Below are 16,593 nucleotides of genomic sequence, written 5' to 3'. Positions count from 1 at the left end.
TCTGATTATACACTAATCCCTATGTCTTTTTGTGGGCTTTTTAGCCTAGTCCATTTTTTTTAAGTACAGTAAAAGAAACAATGAATTGTTATTGCTGTATGTGTTTTAAAAACTTTGAACTTCTGTGAAATTCATTCTCACATGCTCTTTCTTTACATGGAGAAAGGCATAGAAATAGTAAGTGCTGGAGTATCTTGAAGCTCATTCCGCTCTCATTACATTTAGCAAAAATGCAAGTTTTGCTAGTTTATAGCACAGACTTCACAGTAAATGACTTTTTGTTTTGTCACAATGGACAAGTAATGTTGGACACCAACATATTTCAGTATAACAATGAAAATGAGGCAGTGGATGACTGTTAGATACAGGCGACAGAGGAATGAATCAGGCAGCTGCTTGAAAGTTCAAAATAATTATCCTGGCTGAAAATAGGTTTGGTGGTAACCCCCTAACTTTGATGTAATGCAAGCAGAATTTATTTTGGTCACAAATGAATATGATTTATAGCATTTGATAATGGAACTTGGTTTTAAAAGCGACATTTTTGCTGATAGAGAGGAGTATGAATAGGACTGTTCTCAACAAACTCTTACTGGAAATAGAGAGCAATCGCTAGAAAGAGCAGGAGAGAGACAAACTGCCTGTGCAATGAAGGGGTGAGAGTATGAATTTTAGAATCAACGTGAATAGAGAGTTCCCTAAATAGAAAAATGTGGGAAGACTGACTGTGATGGGTCTGATGTTGCAATCGTGAGGGAGGTTCCTACTCTAACTTTAAAAGTTACTTCAAGAAGTAAAAATAGAACAGCACTATTTTATGAGGTTTCTATTCACAAAATTAGTTATTGTAGTTCAGTAATACAGAATTATGATGAAAATGTACCATCTAAGGCAGGTAAATGTCTCTTTGCCTTTTAGTGTAATGAAGATATTGAAATAATGTTACTGGTGGAAGTGAATGGTTGAAGTATACTTTCTTAACTGTAGTCTTAAAAGTTTTTATTAATACGTACGTGGTTGTACATAAGGCTAGCCATTTCTTCAGTCAATGAAGAAGCTTTCCATCTTTTTGTTACTCATCCTTTGCTACCATTAGATTTAGTGATTATCCATCCATTATCATTTCAAGTTGGCCATAAGGATTCCCTTTGAGTAAGCACATGCTGACATCTTTTGATGTCCATTACACTAGTTTTCAGCATAATTTTATTATTATTATTATTAGCTAGCAGAAAAAAAAAAGTGAAAAAAATACTTTGTTAATTGATTGGGTAAAGATCATGTGACCCTCACCTGACATTTATAAAATGTGATAATTAGGTTGTAGTTGGGAATGAGGCTATGTTGTGAGTGGGTCTGGTTGCATGCTCTGTTCATGTGGCTGTCCGACATACATTGCAGTACTTTCGGCTTAGAACTTTTGCTAAACTTTAACTTTTGGAGCCAAATGCTGGCCATGTTGCTTAGAAATTTTGTATATATATGCAAATCTTTATAATCTAATATATGCTTCTTTATTAGGGCACAATTGTGCAATTTTTAATAACACGGGTACATACCATTTCCTAAGGAGCTTTCCCTCTACAATGCGTGGAATGAATTTGTTTGTGGGGGATGAATCAGTGATCATGTAACGGAAAGATGAATGTATGTTCCTTTCCTATTTTGTTGTAAAAGTAAAAAGAATTACAGTGAATGATGGAAGGAGCTGCAAAATAAGAATGATCACATGTAGGGTTATATAATTCAAAATATTATAAAAAATCAAACTCTACATATTTCAGATTGGCTACTCATGATTAATGGATGTTTTTGTCCTTGATCTCTTTGTTTCATTTCCTGTCCTACAAAATGGGACTAATAATGCCTGCTCATCTCACAGTAATGTTGTAACAAATTCATTAACTTCTCTGAAGAACTTAGAAAATGATAGTGATGAATACTATAGAAAGCCACATTAGAAATTAATTTCATCTTTAGGAAAGGGTTTGTGTAGTATGTAGTAAATGAGGCATGGGCCCAACACTGAGTACTGAACGGAGAACAAAATGTTGAATAGCTACCCATTAAGTGAGCACTCACCCAAAAATAATTCACAGGCACCCTTGGTTGTAGTGCTTCATTTTACAGTCTTAATATTCCTCTTTAACATACCTTTTGTATATAACTTTATCACTAATTTATACTAAACATATCCAATTTTTAAAAATGTTTTTTAAAATAGTTACCAATGTAATTATGTATTCTTAGAGAGTTGTGGCACTCAAATACTGAAGTAGAATTTCAAATCAAGACTTCTGTCTGGCCTTTGTTTGGGAACATTCTGGCATTTTAGAAAACACAAAGTTTTCTTTTAATACAAAAGCTTGAGTATGAGAATAGGTCTGTTCCTTGTTGGATATGAGTATAAAACTCCCATATTAAGCCATATTAACCATATTAAAAGTCATGGGCCTTCATTAAAGAAAGAGAACAGTTTCTTGAAAATTAACAGCAATACTGGGATTAAACGATTGCTTTGAAATTTATTTTCCTCATTTAATTAAATGGCTTTCTTCGCCTAATTATTGTTGTGTTCTCACATGCGCTCATTACTGACATTTTGAATTGATTTTAATGACTCCTTTTGACTGTGAAAGCAGTCAAGGGTTTTGAAAAAATCAAAATAGAGATGTGAAAAGACTCAATAACCATAAGTCCTTGTTATATTTGACCGTTGATGATGTCAGGATGGTATTGTGGTCTTATCTCCCAACGTTCGTTTTCTACTTTATTCAATGACTTTTAATACAAAATGAAGCAACATGCCTGGGAACAGAAATTAGCCTGTAGGACTCCCGTCTCCCTGCTGAGTGCCTGTTTCATTTGACTTCCTCTGGTCTCTGTCTCTCTGTGTGCAAATTGAATCTTCTTTCCCTGCTGGTGTGAATCCTTCGGCTGCTTCTCCCTTGCCTACACTAAGGCGACAGGGGCACACACCCTGCTAGGCAAAAATAGGAGGAGTCGGGTTTAATACTATCAAAAAGAAGGCAGCCTGCAACATGTTTTCCTGGTGAGCTCTCCGAAGAGGAGGCCACGCCGCAGTGACGTGGCGGCTGATGTTTGTGCTGAACTCTGTAGTAGCTGTGCTTGGGATGCTCTGGGCTGCCTCCTGGAGAAGCTTTGGCTCAAAAATACCCAGTCTGTGGATTCCAAATACTGTGTGTGGTGGGCAATTAAGATCTGAGCTGTGGGCTCTGAGTTTGTGTAGGAGATTTCTAAGTCCTCAAGAGCTTTTCCTGTGAAGCTTCGGACATAAAAGCTCAGGGGGTTTCTAGATTATGCTCCAGTGTGTGGCTGTTTAAATTCTCTGTGGCTGCCACTTGAGTCACCTGTATTTTATATCAGATTTGAGATGAAGGTCTGGGCTGTATATCTGAGCCAACAACGCACTAGACATTTTACAGTCATTTGTACTAGCACAAAGTAGGAAGGGATTATCGCTGTTGTGATGTGATAGTGGTTCTGTCTCTTTCCCTTGCCCATTCCTGTAGGGAAACTCTGAGTATCGTTTGTTTTTTTTTTTTAAAATATTTATTTCAAACATATTGAGTGGGAAAATGTAAACGTGGAGGATATTGATGGCATAAAAAAAAAGAAATGCTGGTTATTAATATTTTACTGAAACAATCCAAAACTAAGATGAAACTGTCTTCTGCATATTTCCAAAAGATCAGGGATATTTAGAAGAGCAAGTAATTGTTAAAAAAATGGTGTGTTTCAGGTAAATTCTTTTTCAGTTAACTTTTTTAAAAATAAAAGAATGCAACAGTCATTCTGTAATGTCATTAACATTTTTTCCATAGTTAAGAGTCTATGCAGTGCTCGAGATAGTTAACTACCTAGTCTCTTTGGAAAATCATTATAGCTAATTGACACTTTGTGAATTTAAAATGTGTTGAGAATTAAATGTAGATTGAGGAAATGTGTTTTGAAAAAAGGTGGGATTCATATTCTAGGTCTTTTTAATTCTTACAGAAAAATGAAAGAGTCGCCAAAATGAAACACAGAGTGCATCAATAGTAATTCTACAGAATCAAGCATTTTATTCTATAGTTCACTGAAATAATTCTATAAATTTGTATATTTAATTTTTGGATGTTAATGACTATTGATAATATTTTGATTGCTACCTCTTATGGAAGTGTTATGGTTTGAATTTGTTTATTTTATTTTCAGAGTTCACCAGATTTTGAAAACAGTTTTGAAATCTTGTTTATATAGGTCAGCCAGGTGAAAATTATAAGATTGCTTTTATCAGGTGTTGCTTATATGGCAGTTTGATGATCATGTTTAGTATTTATTTTGTGCTTTCAGCTTTCATTGTCATCCTGTGCTACAATATAAATGCAGTAAGATTTTTTTAAATTTTTATGTATATGTGATCCGAATTTCTTTTCAATTGAAGCAATCTGTTCTCTGTGTGTCTTTATAAAGAGAAGCACTTATGAAAAGTCTCATGTGTTTATGTAAAGGGTAAAATACTTATGGTGGCTTTTTAAAGGTTTAAAGTAGAAACAAAAATATGTGGAGTAAAAATCTGAGGCTTCTCTAAATTCCTGGTTGTAAATACACACAACAATATATATCAACAGGATATACTGAAGGTACTTTAAATAGCTTTTTCTACATTTAGCTATTACACATTTGGCTATTTATACATTTTAACTATTCAGAACAGATCATAGCGTTACAACTAAATTTTATTTAAATTTTGTATGTATTTCCAGGCTAAGCTGTCTAGGCTGAATGGCACTATGAATTGCGAAATACGGTGTGATGTACCGTGTAACTGCTTAGTTTGTTTATGTGCACTTATAATGTATTGGCATAGATTATGTTTGAGGGTTATGTTCAGGATGGGGCTTGGCAGTGGGAAGGAAAGCTGTTCTGCCTGCTGCAGTCTGTAGAAGGTGAAGCTTTCTGGAGGAGAGGGAGGTGATATTTTTCCCTGGGAGCTGTTGAATACAACACGTGGGGAAGTCTCTCCTATGGTATAGGCTGGAACAGATGGAGAGAGGGAGGAAGGAGAGCGAGACGGACAGCAGCAGGACACAATAAATGGATGAAAGACTTCTTTACAATCCCTTTTAATTTCTACCCTCCCCTTGAATTTAACCTTAAATTAGTTCTACTAATTTATATTCTAATAAAATCTAGCTTTAGAGCCTTCCAGAGATTTAGGATGTTCGATTTAAGAATAGGTCCAGGCAAATCTTTCTCAAAGTTTTGGCCAACCAGAAGTATCCTCACTATGAAAATAAACCTTCCTCCAAGCTGTGGAACTTTTTCAGCATACTTTTGCAGTCCTCAGAAAGATGGGAGGGAGAGTTTGCTTAGTGTCCGCTCTTTCATTTGCACCCGACTTCATTTGCACTGTTGAATCATATAACTGCATTAGGCAGTGCTCTCCGCTGCATTCAAGTCGTACACACTTTAGGTATCTTCCCTGAATTAGAATTATCTATGAAGAGCTACGTATTTCTGCTTTGCAGCATCCACTCTGTGGCCAAGATAGGTTTAATGATTTGTCCCTCTCTACTGCAGGTGTCTCTGGAATAAACACTTCATAATTTGTGTCCATTAGTGCTAAGAAATGTGCTCCTTCTGAATAGATTGGTGAAGATCATCTCTTCCCATTTTGTAGGGCTGGCTTGGCATAAATTAAAGGTCCTTTGGTAGCTTTGAAGAATCCCAGGGCGAGTTCTGTGTGTTGGTGCTCAGAACTCCTCTTGAATAGCACAAGTTGCATTGCTCAAGGCTCTGAGTACTACAGAGGAGATAATGGCTACTGTGTGGGATATATAACTATCTTTGATACTATTAATGGAGTGATTACTAATTAATAACTCCATAAAATACTTTGGGATATCTTGAGTATAAAAGGTGCCATACATAACCAACTGTTACTGTTTTTCATGATTCAGTGTTTCAACTGTATTGTAGGTAAAAATGCAGAAAAAAAAAAAAGTGGCAGTATTTTTCTGATTTGTTACAGATGGTAATGTTATGAGGATCTGTATAGTTTAACATCTTTTATCAATGTAAGGACTTTTCCTGCATTCCTTGAAAAACAAGTTCCTATTTTCTTGGCTTTTAGCAAGTAAAATGTAAATTAAAAAGCAAACAAAGCCACAAAACAGCAGCAACAAGAGCAAGCCCCAGAAAAAAAAGTAGCCGTATTGTTTTAAGAGTAAATGACTTGGAAATTTTTTAAACTTGTGTGCAGAAAAGCTGTTCATTCATATATAATTGGGAGACAAGAGTCCTGTGTCTTTTCTCAATTTTGCCTTATGGTGAGATCTTAAGTATATATCACTGCTGGTCTTTGGCTGATACTCTGCATTTCTGAGAGGGCACAATCTGGGCTTAGAAGATGACTATGGCATTTTTAAATGGTCATTTTCCCTGTATTGTGAGCAAATCAACATTACCTTGTCCAGAAGGCCTGTCCACACTGCTTCTTGCATCTTGTCGCCTTTGCAGTAGCCAGAATTTCCAGAGGAGTGCATGTTGCGGTGCTTGTCCACCATACATTTACAATAACTCTGTTTGCAAAGACACATGCTAAAACAGTCATTTGTAGTTCGTGGGAGCCCAAGTTGACCAGATCAGGAGATTTAGCATATCTATACATTATTCCTAGCCTTTTGGCCTTGCTACTCATGATTATTAGACAGTTTATTAATCCTTTTAATAGGGGTCTATCTCTACTTGCCATCTTTTGCTGTCCTGCTACCTTTAAATACGTTCTGGTGCAATGGTAGTCTTACTGTTAAATTTGTAGATATGGCACACTGTTACTAATAGAGTCAATTAGATTTTATTAATTAGATTTGCATAACTATAGAAGTGTAGAGTAGTATTAATAAATAAATGGGGTCTTTTAATTTAATATTTATTCATCTTTTGCCTTCATAAGCTTGCAAATACCTGATCAAAACTCATTATCTAAGACATCTAGATCAACTTATTCTTATTTGAATAATGGAACTGCGGTGGCTAATAGAGAAAGCGGACTTTTCAGCTTCAAAGGTCATGGTAATTCCTTTCACGTAACTCCTTTATTTTCTAATTTTCTTTCCACACTCTGTGTTTAAAAAAAAAACCCAAACCATTTTCTTTGAGTATTAAGACAATACAGTGGGCTGTATTCATGCTTCATTGACCAGTAGCTTTTTTTCTCCTATGTCAGGCTTCCCATGGGATGTGATAGAACGTATTTTTTCAGATGATGTGTTGCTGCAGAAAAAGTGATTGTCAGCATTAAGCAAGCTATTGAGTCCAACAAAAGGCTGACACAGCTTTTCCCTGCTTTGACTTAATCTTTCACTCTCTTTGTATTTACTGATTTTGTTTTTATGATCACATATTTTTTATTTGCAACACACTGCTCGTGTGGTGTTGGTGACTAGTAGAATGTCATCAAGAGAGGGATCAAAACAGGGCTTCAAAGTTATTCACTAGGATGTAGCATCAAAGATGACTTGCATCTAACCATATTTTAGCATGTACAAAATAATAATCTGAATACAAGGTACCTCCTTATTTCCTATGACAGAGGAAAAAAGAATTTTTTGGTCTCTGTAGAACCATAATGGTCAAAGAGTTAGAAGATTTATTCTGTTAGATATGAAGTTATCTGCCCCTGTAACAGAGCTTTCAAGATCCATCCACCGCACTCGCCTCTGGTTCACAACTGACTGTTGCACAAGGGTTATTAATCTGTTACCACCGTTTACGTCTCTGAAGGCTCTGCTGATTCTTGACTCTCTGACTGCACTGAACGTTGCCTGCTGGGATTCCACATGCCACCCTCTATGAATTGCAGCAACAGTCATCCCTGATGACTGGACCTTTTTCTTACATTACAGAGGTGCTGGAAGCTTGCTTCACCTTGACAAATCCTCCCTCCAGCCACCCCTACCCACCACAGCCTGCAGAAATGTTTCTTTTCAGTCATTCCTAGTGCTATGACCCAACGAAGGGTTAATCTCATTCCTCCAACTTCAGGAACACAATGGGTTGGCTCAAAACTTATGTCTTCCGACTTGTCCCAATCATCTTATGCTCCTTCCGGGAAGGGTTAAGCATGGTTTGGCTCATCTGAGGATGGCCCTTTCTCCCTTCTGCACCTATGCCAACTGTAGCTGGCCGGCAGGGGAGTGCTGTTCCTGTGCAGCGACAGAAGTGCCGTGAATAGGAACTGCCTGGCAGGCTCCATTCCCTTCATAGGTTGCAAGAAAAATGTGTAAAACAAATGTCATTGAGAAGCACAATACAGTCTTTTTGAGTCAATACTAAACTGCCACTTGTTTCTCTTGTACAAAAAGTTTATATCGCTTGCCACGTACAAAATCTTTTAGAATTCTGGCAATTTAGAAAGGATGTGCTTGGTAGTCGAGTAATTTCTATTCAAAATTCCACTGTGCCACTTTATTATAGCAATCTTATTTACTGTAGTATCATGCCTTCATAATATGTAATTTTACTGTAGATGCAACTTTTTTCCAAAACTTCAAAACTAATAATTGTATTATAGTGTGTTATACGTAATGTCATATATAGTGTGTTAAACATTATATATAGTGTGTTATATATATAATATATAGTGTGTTAAAAATGTGCTATAGTAAGGTAACTATGTAAATCATTTATATAACAAGTAAAGTGTATGACTGTAAAATTAAAATATTTAAATACATTTTGAACCGAATATTAGCATAATTATTTCAGAGTAAAATTAGGGAACTGATAACACTAACAATACTTGATACTGTATTTTGGAATAATTACTTAACAAAGAATGACTATTTCAAGTTATGTGTAATAGCTGCTCTGATAGAATCTGTTCTTAATTATTTTTCTTAATTTTATTATTTTGTTACTGATTCACTTTTTTTTTTATTGCTTCAAGATGTTATAGTGCAAATACTTAAACAGTGAAATGCATGTGAATAATTCTGACTTGTAGATTACTCCATGTTTTTTAAAATAAAAGTGAACGGTAAATTTTTAGGTGCTTGCATAACATTTTATTAATACGTATACACTTGAATCTATTTTATTTTTACATTCTGTTTTGCCCACAGACAGTCTTTTGATTGATTACCAGTTTACCTTCAGCTTATTACAAGAGGATGATCGCCATCACACTGCCATAAACTTTATAGCAAATCCGGAACAAGTAAGAAAATGTTATTAACTTTAGACAAGTTTTGGAGAGTGATGATTAAGATTTCCGTTGTATTTGACCATGATTAAAGGTTTGCCAAGTGCCTACAAGGTATTAGACATATTTCAAATCTTTTTGAAAACTGAAAGTTATTCCAGTGCATTCATTGAGAAAACTTTCTAAATGGTAGATGTACTTTAGATCAACTAATACCCCCCAAAATAATCAGCTGGTTTATTTTGTTGTTGTTCCCACGGATAACTTATCCCATGGATAAGTTTTAGTATCTTCCTGAGATGAATTAAAGCAGATAATTCATTTTATACACAAATCTTTATTAGCAGATGAGAAAAGTAATTTCTGAATTGTAATTAAAATGTAGCCATTTGCCACGTATTTTTTCTTTAGTTTTATAAAGAAAATGATTTCATTATTTTTATCACAATCTGAAAAGATAACTGGTATAATTATATGCTTGCTTGTACCCTGTTCTTACTGAAGCAAAAGAGAGGATTGCCTTTGGCTCTGAATTATTACCATTTCTATTTGTTTTTAAAATGAAAACCAGAAGACTATTAAAAGGCTATATTCAGTTATGTGCAATAGAGTTATATTCAATACATTCTGATATATTTTGTTAACTTCAATATATTTTCTTTTTTTTTATCCAGTCAAATAAAAATTTGGATATATCAATTAATGCATCAAACAACTTCAACCTCAATATTACATGGTCTATTGGTTCTACAGGTGAGGGTGAATTTTGGTATGATGACTTTTTCCCCCATATGATTTCATGATCCTTTAAGCTATTTTAACCTGATTGTCTCTTTGTTGCTAATTTTGATAATAGAACTTTACCAAATGTGTTCTTTTGCCATTATCGTTATGCCATTGTTAATTATATTATTTAAACCTCAGATGATAATTTGCAATCTGAACAAAGCTTCATTAATATGTTAACTTTCTCTCCTATTCAATTAAAATTACTTTGGTAGGAAAAGCTTGTAGTCTATTTAAATTTTTAAAATGACAGTGTTATGAAATGCTGTGATTTTAATTAAGATAAATTGCTTCCTTAACTCCTGCAGAGACTGAGATTTTATTTCTTTGTTTCAGTGTTCAAGCTAAAAATTTAATTATTAACCTTAACATTGATATCAAACAATAAAGTTCTTCTGTGTATGCTGATAAAAGGAGCTGCTTATCTATTTTTCTCCAACTTTGAACCCCATTACTCTTCTTTGTTTTAAGAAGAAGGAAGAAAAGCTTTATTTAGACAGTTTCTCTGAATTGGTTCTATTGACTTTATGAAAACACATCCAAGGAGAAGCATGATGCTTAAAAGGAAATCATACTAAAATAAAAAAAAAAAAAAAAATCTTTTTAAAGAAAGTTCAGAGTTTGTCTTACATAAACTCATTAATTTCTTCATTGCTGTAATTCTGAAGTATTTTAACACACCATAGTTAGTAAATTCTATTTATTCCTTTATTTTATTTATTCCTTTATTTATCTATTTATTCCTTAGCAGTCCCCATATATTTGCAAAAAATGATACATGCTTGTTAGTAGGTATGTTATTAAAGCTTTCATGAACAATTAAAACTCTACAGCAATAATGTAAAATATAGACAAATTCACTTTCAAGCTTTATTAACCTATGAGTTTTTATTGGAATGAAATGTAAATTACCAGAGGAAAGCATATTATCTGTTTAGCTGGCCATAACTACTTTCTTCTAAAACTCATGTAAATTCTATCAATTTTATGGTTCATTCATAATCTTTTCAAACCAGAGTAAGAGTTTCTGTGAATTTGCTGCATGTATATGAAATATACCTGATGTGCCACGTAAACCATAATAAAGGGTTATTAATATTGTGGAATGAAGACACCAAAAGTAATTCAAGAATTTAAGTTTCTTATGCAAATTTACTTTGGTACCTTTAATGATGATTAACATTTGTCATAAATATATATATCTACATATGGGTTTTTTTAGCTGGAACAATATCTGGAGAAGAGATTCCTGTTGTTTCTAAGGCTAATATTAAGGAATACAGAGATAGCTTTTCCTGTGAAAAATTTAACTTTCGGAGCAACCCAAACATCACTTTCTATGTCTATGTCAGCAATTTCTCCTGGCCAATCAAAATACAGGTTAGTATGACTGTTTTGTGCTTATAAAGATGTTGACATCTTAGCTTTACATTGAATTTCATGTTTTCACTCATACAGAAAGTAGATGAATAGTATTATTTGCATGCTGTATTTTCTGTGTATAAGAATTGTGCTTTCGGCAGTGAAGCAGACTTCAGACTGTAGATTTTAAAATGTGAAATTAAAATTATTGAACATAAATGTTTATCTGTAATATATCTTATGCCTTTAGATGTATACATAAAAGAAGGCATACAAATATGTATGTATGTACCTCAATATTGTGTGTAATCTTCCATTAATCATTAGCTTTCTTAGCCTCTGAATGTCTATATCTTATTGCAATACTACAAACTTCAGTTAACACTAAGTGTATTTGGTTAGAATTTATATTCTTCTTTGACTTCACTGGAATCAATTTCACTGAGTATTTTTTGGAATAGTGAGATACTGTGCAGTGGCAGACAAAAAAATCAATGCAATGATGGTTGTTTTTTGTTTTGTTCCCCGCTCCCCCCCCCGAAGTTTCAGCAATATTTATAGTTACCATTACTATAGCTGCATTTGTAAAAGCTGTGTCCCCTGCACCAGTCAAGGAGCTCTTTAGGTGGATGACCAGCTTTTGGCTATAGCTCCCTTACGGAATTAATTCTTAAAAATTAAATTGTTAAAACGATAATAAAATTTCATAATTCCTAGTGATTTGCTCAGGAAACCGGAACAAACTCAAAATACTTGCAGTTAACCATAATTCCAAATATTCTACAGATTTCCATTTTGCTGGACAACCCCCCCGCCCCATTTGTATAAAATACAGAACCTGTTTCATATGTACATATATGATAATGTCATCTGCTGAGGAGCCTCCTGGATTAAAGCAGTCATCTAAGTAAACTGGCAGAGAAATATTATTCCTGTGTTAAGTAAAGCTAGGCGTTTCTTAATCATACATGAATGTTAACTGCAAGTATGTTACGCAGTGTAGAAAGATGAATTTGTGCAACTTATTAACATTTATGCATGTACTATTTTATATAAAAAACCCTGAAGGTTAACTGCTTTCTTTTACTCTTCATATTAGGGGTATTTTTTACACTCGCCAGTCCCACTTTCTAAGGATAGAACAACTTCAATTGCCAAATAGCCTTCCTAAACAAACCCACGAAGCAATTTAAGCTGTAAATGCACGACACACTCCTTTCACCTTTAAGATTGGCAGGTGCCTATATCATCATTGTAAGACAAATGTTATTAAGGTGATGTGTTCCTAAGTTGTGCAACTCTTCGTCAGATGTCGGCAGATTGCAGCTCCTTCCTGTGCCATTTCCACTGCAGCGTAACACCTGAATAGCAACATGTTTTAATGCTTGATAAAGGGAATTCCTGATCATTGGTTACATCCCTTCTTTCGTTTTTCTTTTTTATCAGACTTTTTCTCTTCTGCCATGGTTGCACAGATTTTTTTGTATCTATTTTTGAGACACATTGAAATTCATCAGTCTAGACAGCTCTGTCTCAAAGACGATGGTGCCTGAGTATTCCTTTCCTGTCCTGCTAAGTTTTCATAAAAAAATTTCTTCCGTCTAGAAATGAAGTCAATCCAATTTTATGCAGCGGAAAAGGAATGCTAAGGTCCAATTATGGAAACTGTTTCAGGATGTTAATATTGTCCTCTGTATTTGCCTTCCTAAATCAACAAGATTGTTATTTAACTCTCGACTGTTTTATGCTGTGACTTGTTCTTTTCCAAGGAAATATCTGAAGTTCAAATTACCTATATAGATTTCTTACGTTTGGTGCTCTAGCGGTAGATAAGATCTTCAAATGCTAAATGGAGTAGGGAGCTTTTCAGAGAAAACAAGTTTAGTTTTATACATTAACTTTATGATTCTGTATATAACGGAAAGTTTTAAACTATATGAGCCTTCCTAGGACTTAGGGTTGAGAGGGGGAAGTACTGGTTCATCCTTATCCAGAGGCTGAAGTTTCAAAGGCCAGTACTAAATTGCCTCACAGTTCTAATATTTATGATCTTCTACATCTACATCTCTTAGCATACCAGGTTTCACCTTTACAATATGCAAAAGTGGTTGATATCAGTCTATTACTGTATTAGACGATGTCCATTTAAAGGATGATAATTCTTACAAAAATGTTGTCACTGTTATGCTGGTGAAAGGACTCTTCGGGAGAGTTGAGATACTAATGATGGATTTGAGTTCTGGTTAGCAATGGGGAACTCTTCTAGATGGTCTCTGAATTAATTTTCAAATGGCCTAGAAATTAGTTTCCTGAATTAGCCACCTTTGCCTTTCTGTGGTGATTAGAGAGAGTTAGCTCTGTGTTCTAGTGCAGGGCTTTGGATATCACGGAAGCTGGCCTATGTTTAAAGGGTCTTAGACACCGAACTATTTGCACTGTAGTCCTTACCATTAATGCAGTCACGCTGCATTGGTCAGATCGTGTTGGTTAAAAACGTAGTGATATTTTATATCAACTCAGTACTGAAAGTTTATTTAATCCTGTTAGACCTAAGGAAATTACTGTGGCTTCCTTGAGAAGTACTCCGTTCATAGGAATAAGTAAGATAGCAACATGAAATTTGGCACATGCCTGTTATTCAATACTTTGTAGAGGACTAAATACTCCAGCACATCTAGCATTTTTCAAATACAATCTGAATACCTGTCTCCTGTATTTACATTATTCATTGTGACTTGTCAAGAATAGATTACATAAAAAATGAGTTCCTAAGGAAGCAGAAATAGTGACCTTACTTCCCTTGTAACTGATATTTCAAGTTGTGCTGTTGATATGCATTTCACTACTCTCCTTTTGTGCCTTCTCTTATGCTGGCACTGGAGCTAAGATTACTTGTGTCTTTCATTGGGAAGGTTTGGCTGTTGGTGTTGTAGTTACTGCTCTTACAATTTCATTTTCTGTAGGAGAAGAAACAGCACTCCTCATTGTACAAGACAGTTTCATTTTCTATCAAAGTCACCTATATTATCTCTATTTTTGCATTCACTTCTCTTCAAGATTTTCATGACTGCAAGGAAAAACTGTACATCCCAGCAGGTGATTGTTTATTTGGATCAATGGCTCACAGTTGCTTCCTCAAGTGCTTTTATTATACGTTACCTATTCAGCAAGCTTGGAGGTTTTTTCCCAATTCTTAATAAATCCCTGGTGATTCTAACACAAAATATCCTCTTTTGAAATATGATTTCCTGACTTTGAAAAAAGGATATGTGGTGGTTGTGTCCATACAACAATTTCCTGAAGATGTGCTGGTCTGTGACAACTCTTTGCCAGCAACTACCCAGTGACCTATTTTATTTTTGTCACTGGTGAGCCTAATGACCTCAGAATACAAGTTCTTCAGCACTGGATAGCAGTGAATTACTTGCCGATCATAGAAACTATGCAGGAAATTTTCAGTTTCAGATGAAGTCCTGCTCTCTTTATAAAATTGTGCTCTAGGTTCCCATTAGTCAGCACCCTTCTTCTGTCCATAATGGCTACGGGCACACAGCTGGGTGCTCAGTCAGGAAGAGAGCTCTGCAACCCGCAGGGGAAAATGCTGCATTTAAATTTCCTGATGCTAAAAGCATTTTATTTATCTAGAAGATCTCTTCTTCCTTGACACCAAAGGAGAAGCAGAAATGTGACATAGTGGCATAGGGGGTCATTAGAAAGATGGTGATATAGGACACCTTCAGCTTAAAGCTGTTTCCACGAAGAGACCTGTTGTTGGGCATAACATGGATGGCTACCAGTTTTTCTCAGAAGTAAGTAGTAGTTATACGCTGGCACACAAATGTTGGATATTTTCCTGTTGAATTATTGGAAGAGTTTATACCACACTTTTTCTCCATTTCCTGTAATGCAGAGTTGACTGGAAAGTCAGGATGAATACAGAGCCATAAGCTTAGCTGTTCCAGACTTTCATAGGCAACAGTAGGTTGTGCATCTTTTCAGAGGAAGGCTGTGTAAAGTATCTTTGTTATTAGAGGGTTCAAGTGTCCAAGTGATAGGCCATGATTTATCATCCAGACTTACCATCCCTACATTTGACTGCCTTTGACAGTCCCAACCCTTTAGGCGTACCATGTCTTATGTATCTGTTAAATAGGACTCCGTGAGAAAAGGATGTTGTCTTAAATAGGCTAGATTTCTGAACAGAATTTGTGGCAAAGCCCCATAACTTGTTTCTGTTCATTTTTATTTTATTTTGAGGGTAGATGTAATTCAGACTCCACTGGTAATGGAATTTGAAGGCTGTAACATTTATTGAAAAGCAGTAACTCAGACTGTAGCCAGCACCTCAAATAATGGTCAGTGGTCCCTGAAGTAATAAGCAGCCATAAAGCTTGGGCTTCTGACAGCTATGCAAATATTAATAACAGCAGTAACAACATGTTCTTCAGTCTCAGGAAACTAATTTTATGGCAAGGGATTTTTGTCACTGAAGCTGGTAACAGATGTCTTCCCTTTTTTTTCCATCAGTTGCTCTCATATTCTGAAAAGTAGCAAGTGCATATGAAACAAGCAAATACCCTTAAAACGCTGTCCTGGCTATCCAGTTGATGTGCTCTGTCCCGAAGGACAGCAATAGCATTCCTGCTTCCCGATCAACTGCTTTCATGCACCTACATCTCTTCACAACTGTCAGACTTGTAAGTCTGATCTCAACTTGTGCCTGAGCAGCAAAATTTTCTACCAGTTTTAAAGCCGTATCAGGAGATAATAACTGTTCTACTAGTTATCTCCTTTCCTCCCTAAAGTGTAAATGAAAGATTCACAAGTATCTGAGTTTTAATTGGGAGGGTCAGTTTAAATTATAAAGTTCATCCTCAGCAGCAAAGGACTGCCTGGCAAAATCAGGTTTGTATTTAATGAAAAAAAAAAAAAAATCTTGTTATTAATTTCTGATCATAGAATAGTTAATCTCTTACATATTTCCATACCATAAAACAATTATTGTTACAGAGAAGTTAGACATGATGTTAGTGTACATGTAGAATGCCCAAATGTGTTGGAAAGAAGGAATTTAATTATCATTAAACAAGCCTACTGCAAGCTTTAGTAGCATATTGTTGGGTTCTTTTTTTTCTGCACTGTTGTTTCTGAGGAAAACTGTCTTTGGCACCCTGTATTAGTTTGTATGCCAGAACAGAATAATGAATTATGGTGAAGATTTACATTTTATTTGT

At 35.1% G+C, this 16,593-nt stretch overlaps 1 protein-coding gene across 1 annotated transcript in view; it reads left to right on the top strand.

The window, feature by feature from the left end:
* ATRNL1 (attractin like 1) overlaps positions 1-16,593 on the top strand; it is a 542,236-nt gene that overhangs the window by 225,969 nt on the left and 299,674 nt on the right. The window contains exons 22-24 of the mRNA XM_075504052.1: positions 9,132-9,226; positions 9,886-9,964; positions 11,220-11,377. Coding sequence (XP_075360167.1) covers positions 9,132-9,226; positions 9,886-9,964; positions 11,220-11,377 — 332 coding nt within the window. The remainder of the gene's footprint in view (positions 1-9,131; positions 9,227-9,885; positions 9,965-11,219; positions 11,378-16,593) is intronic.

This window comes from Mycteria americana, chromosome 6 (assembly GCF_035582795.1).
Source record: "Mycteria americana isolate JAX WOST 10 ecotype Jacksonville Zoo and Gardens chromosome 6, USCA_MyAme_1.0, whole genome shotgun sequence".
Lineage (NCBI taxonomy): Eukaryota > Metazoa > Chordata > Aves > Ciconiiformes > Ciconiidae > Mycteria > Mycteria americana.
This window is presented reverse-complemented; position numbering and strand designations above follow the sequence as displayed.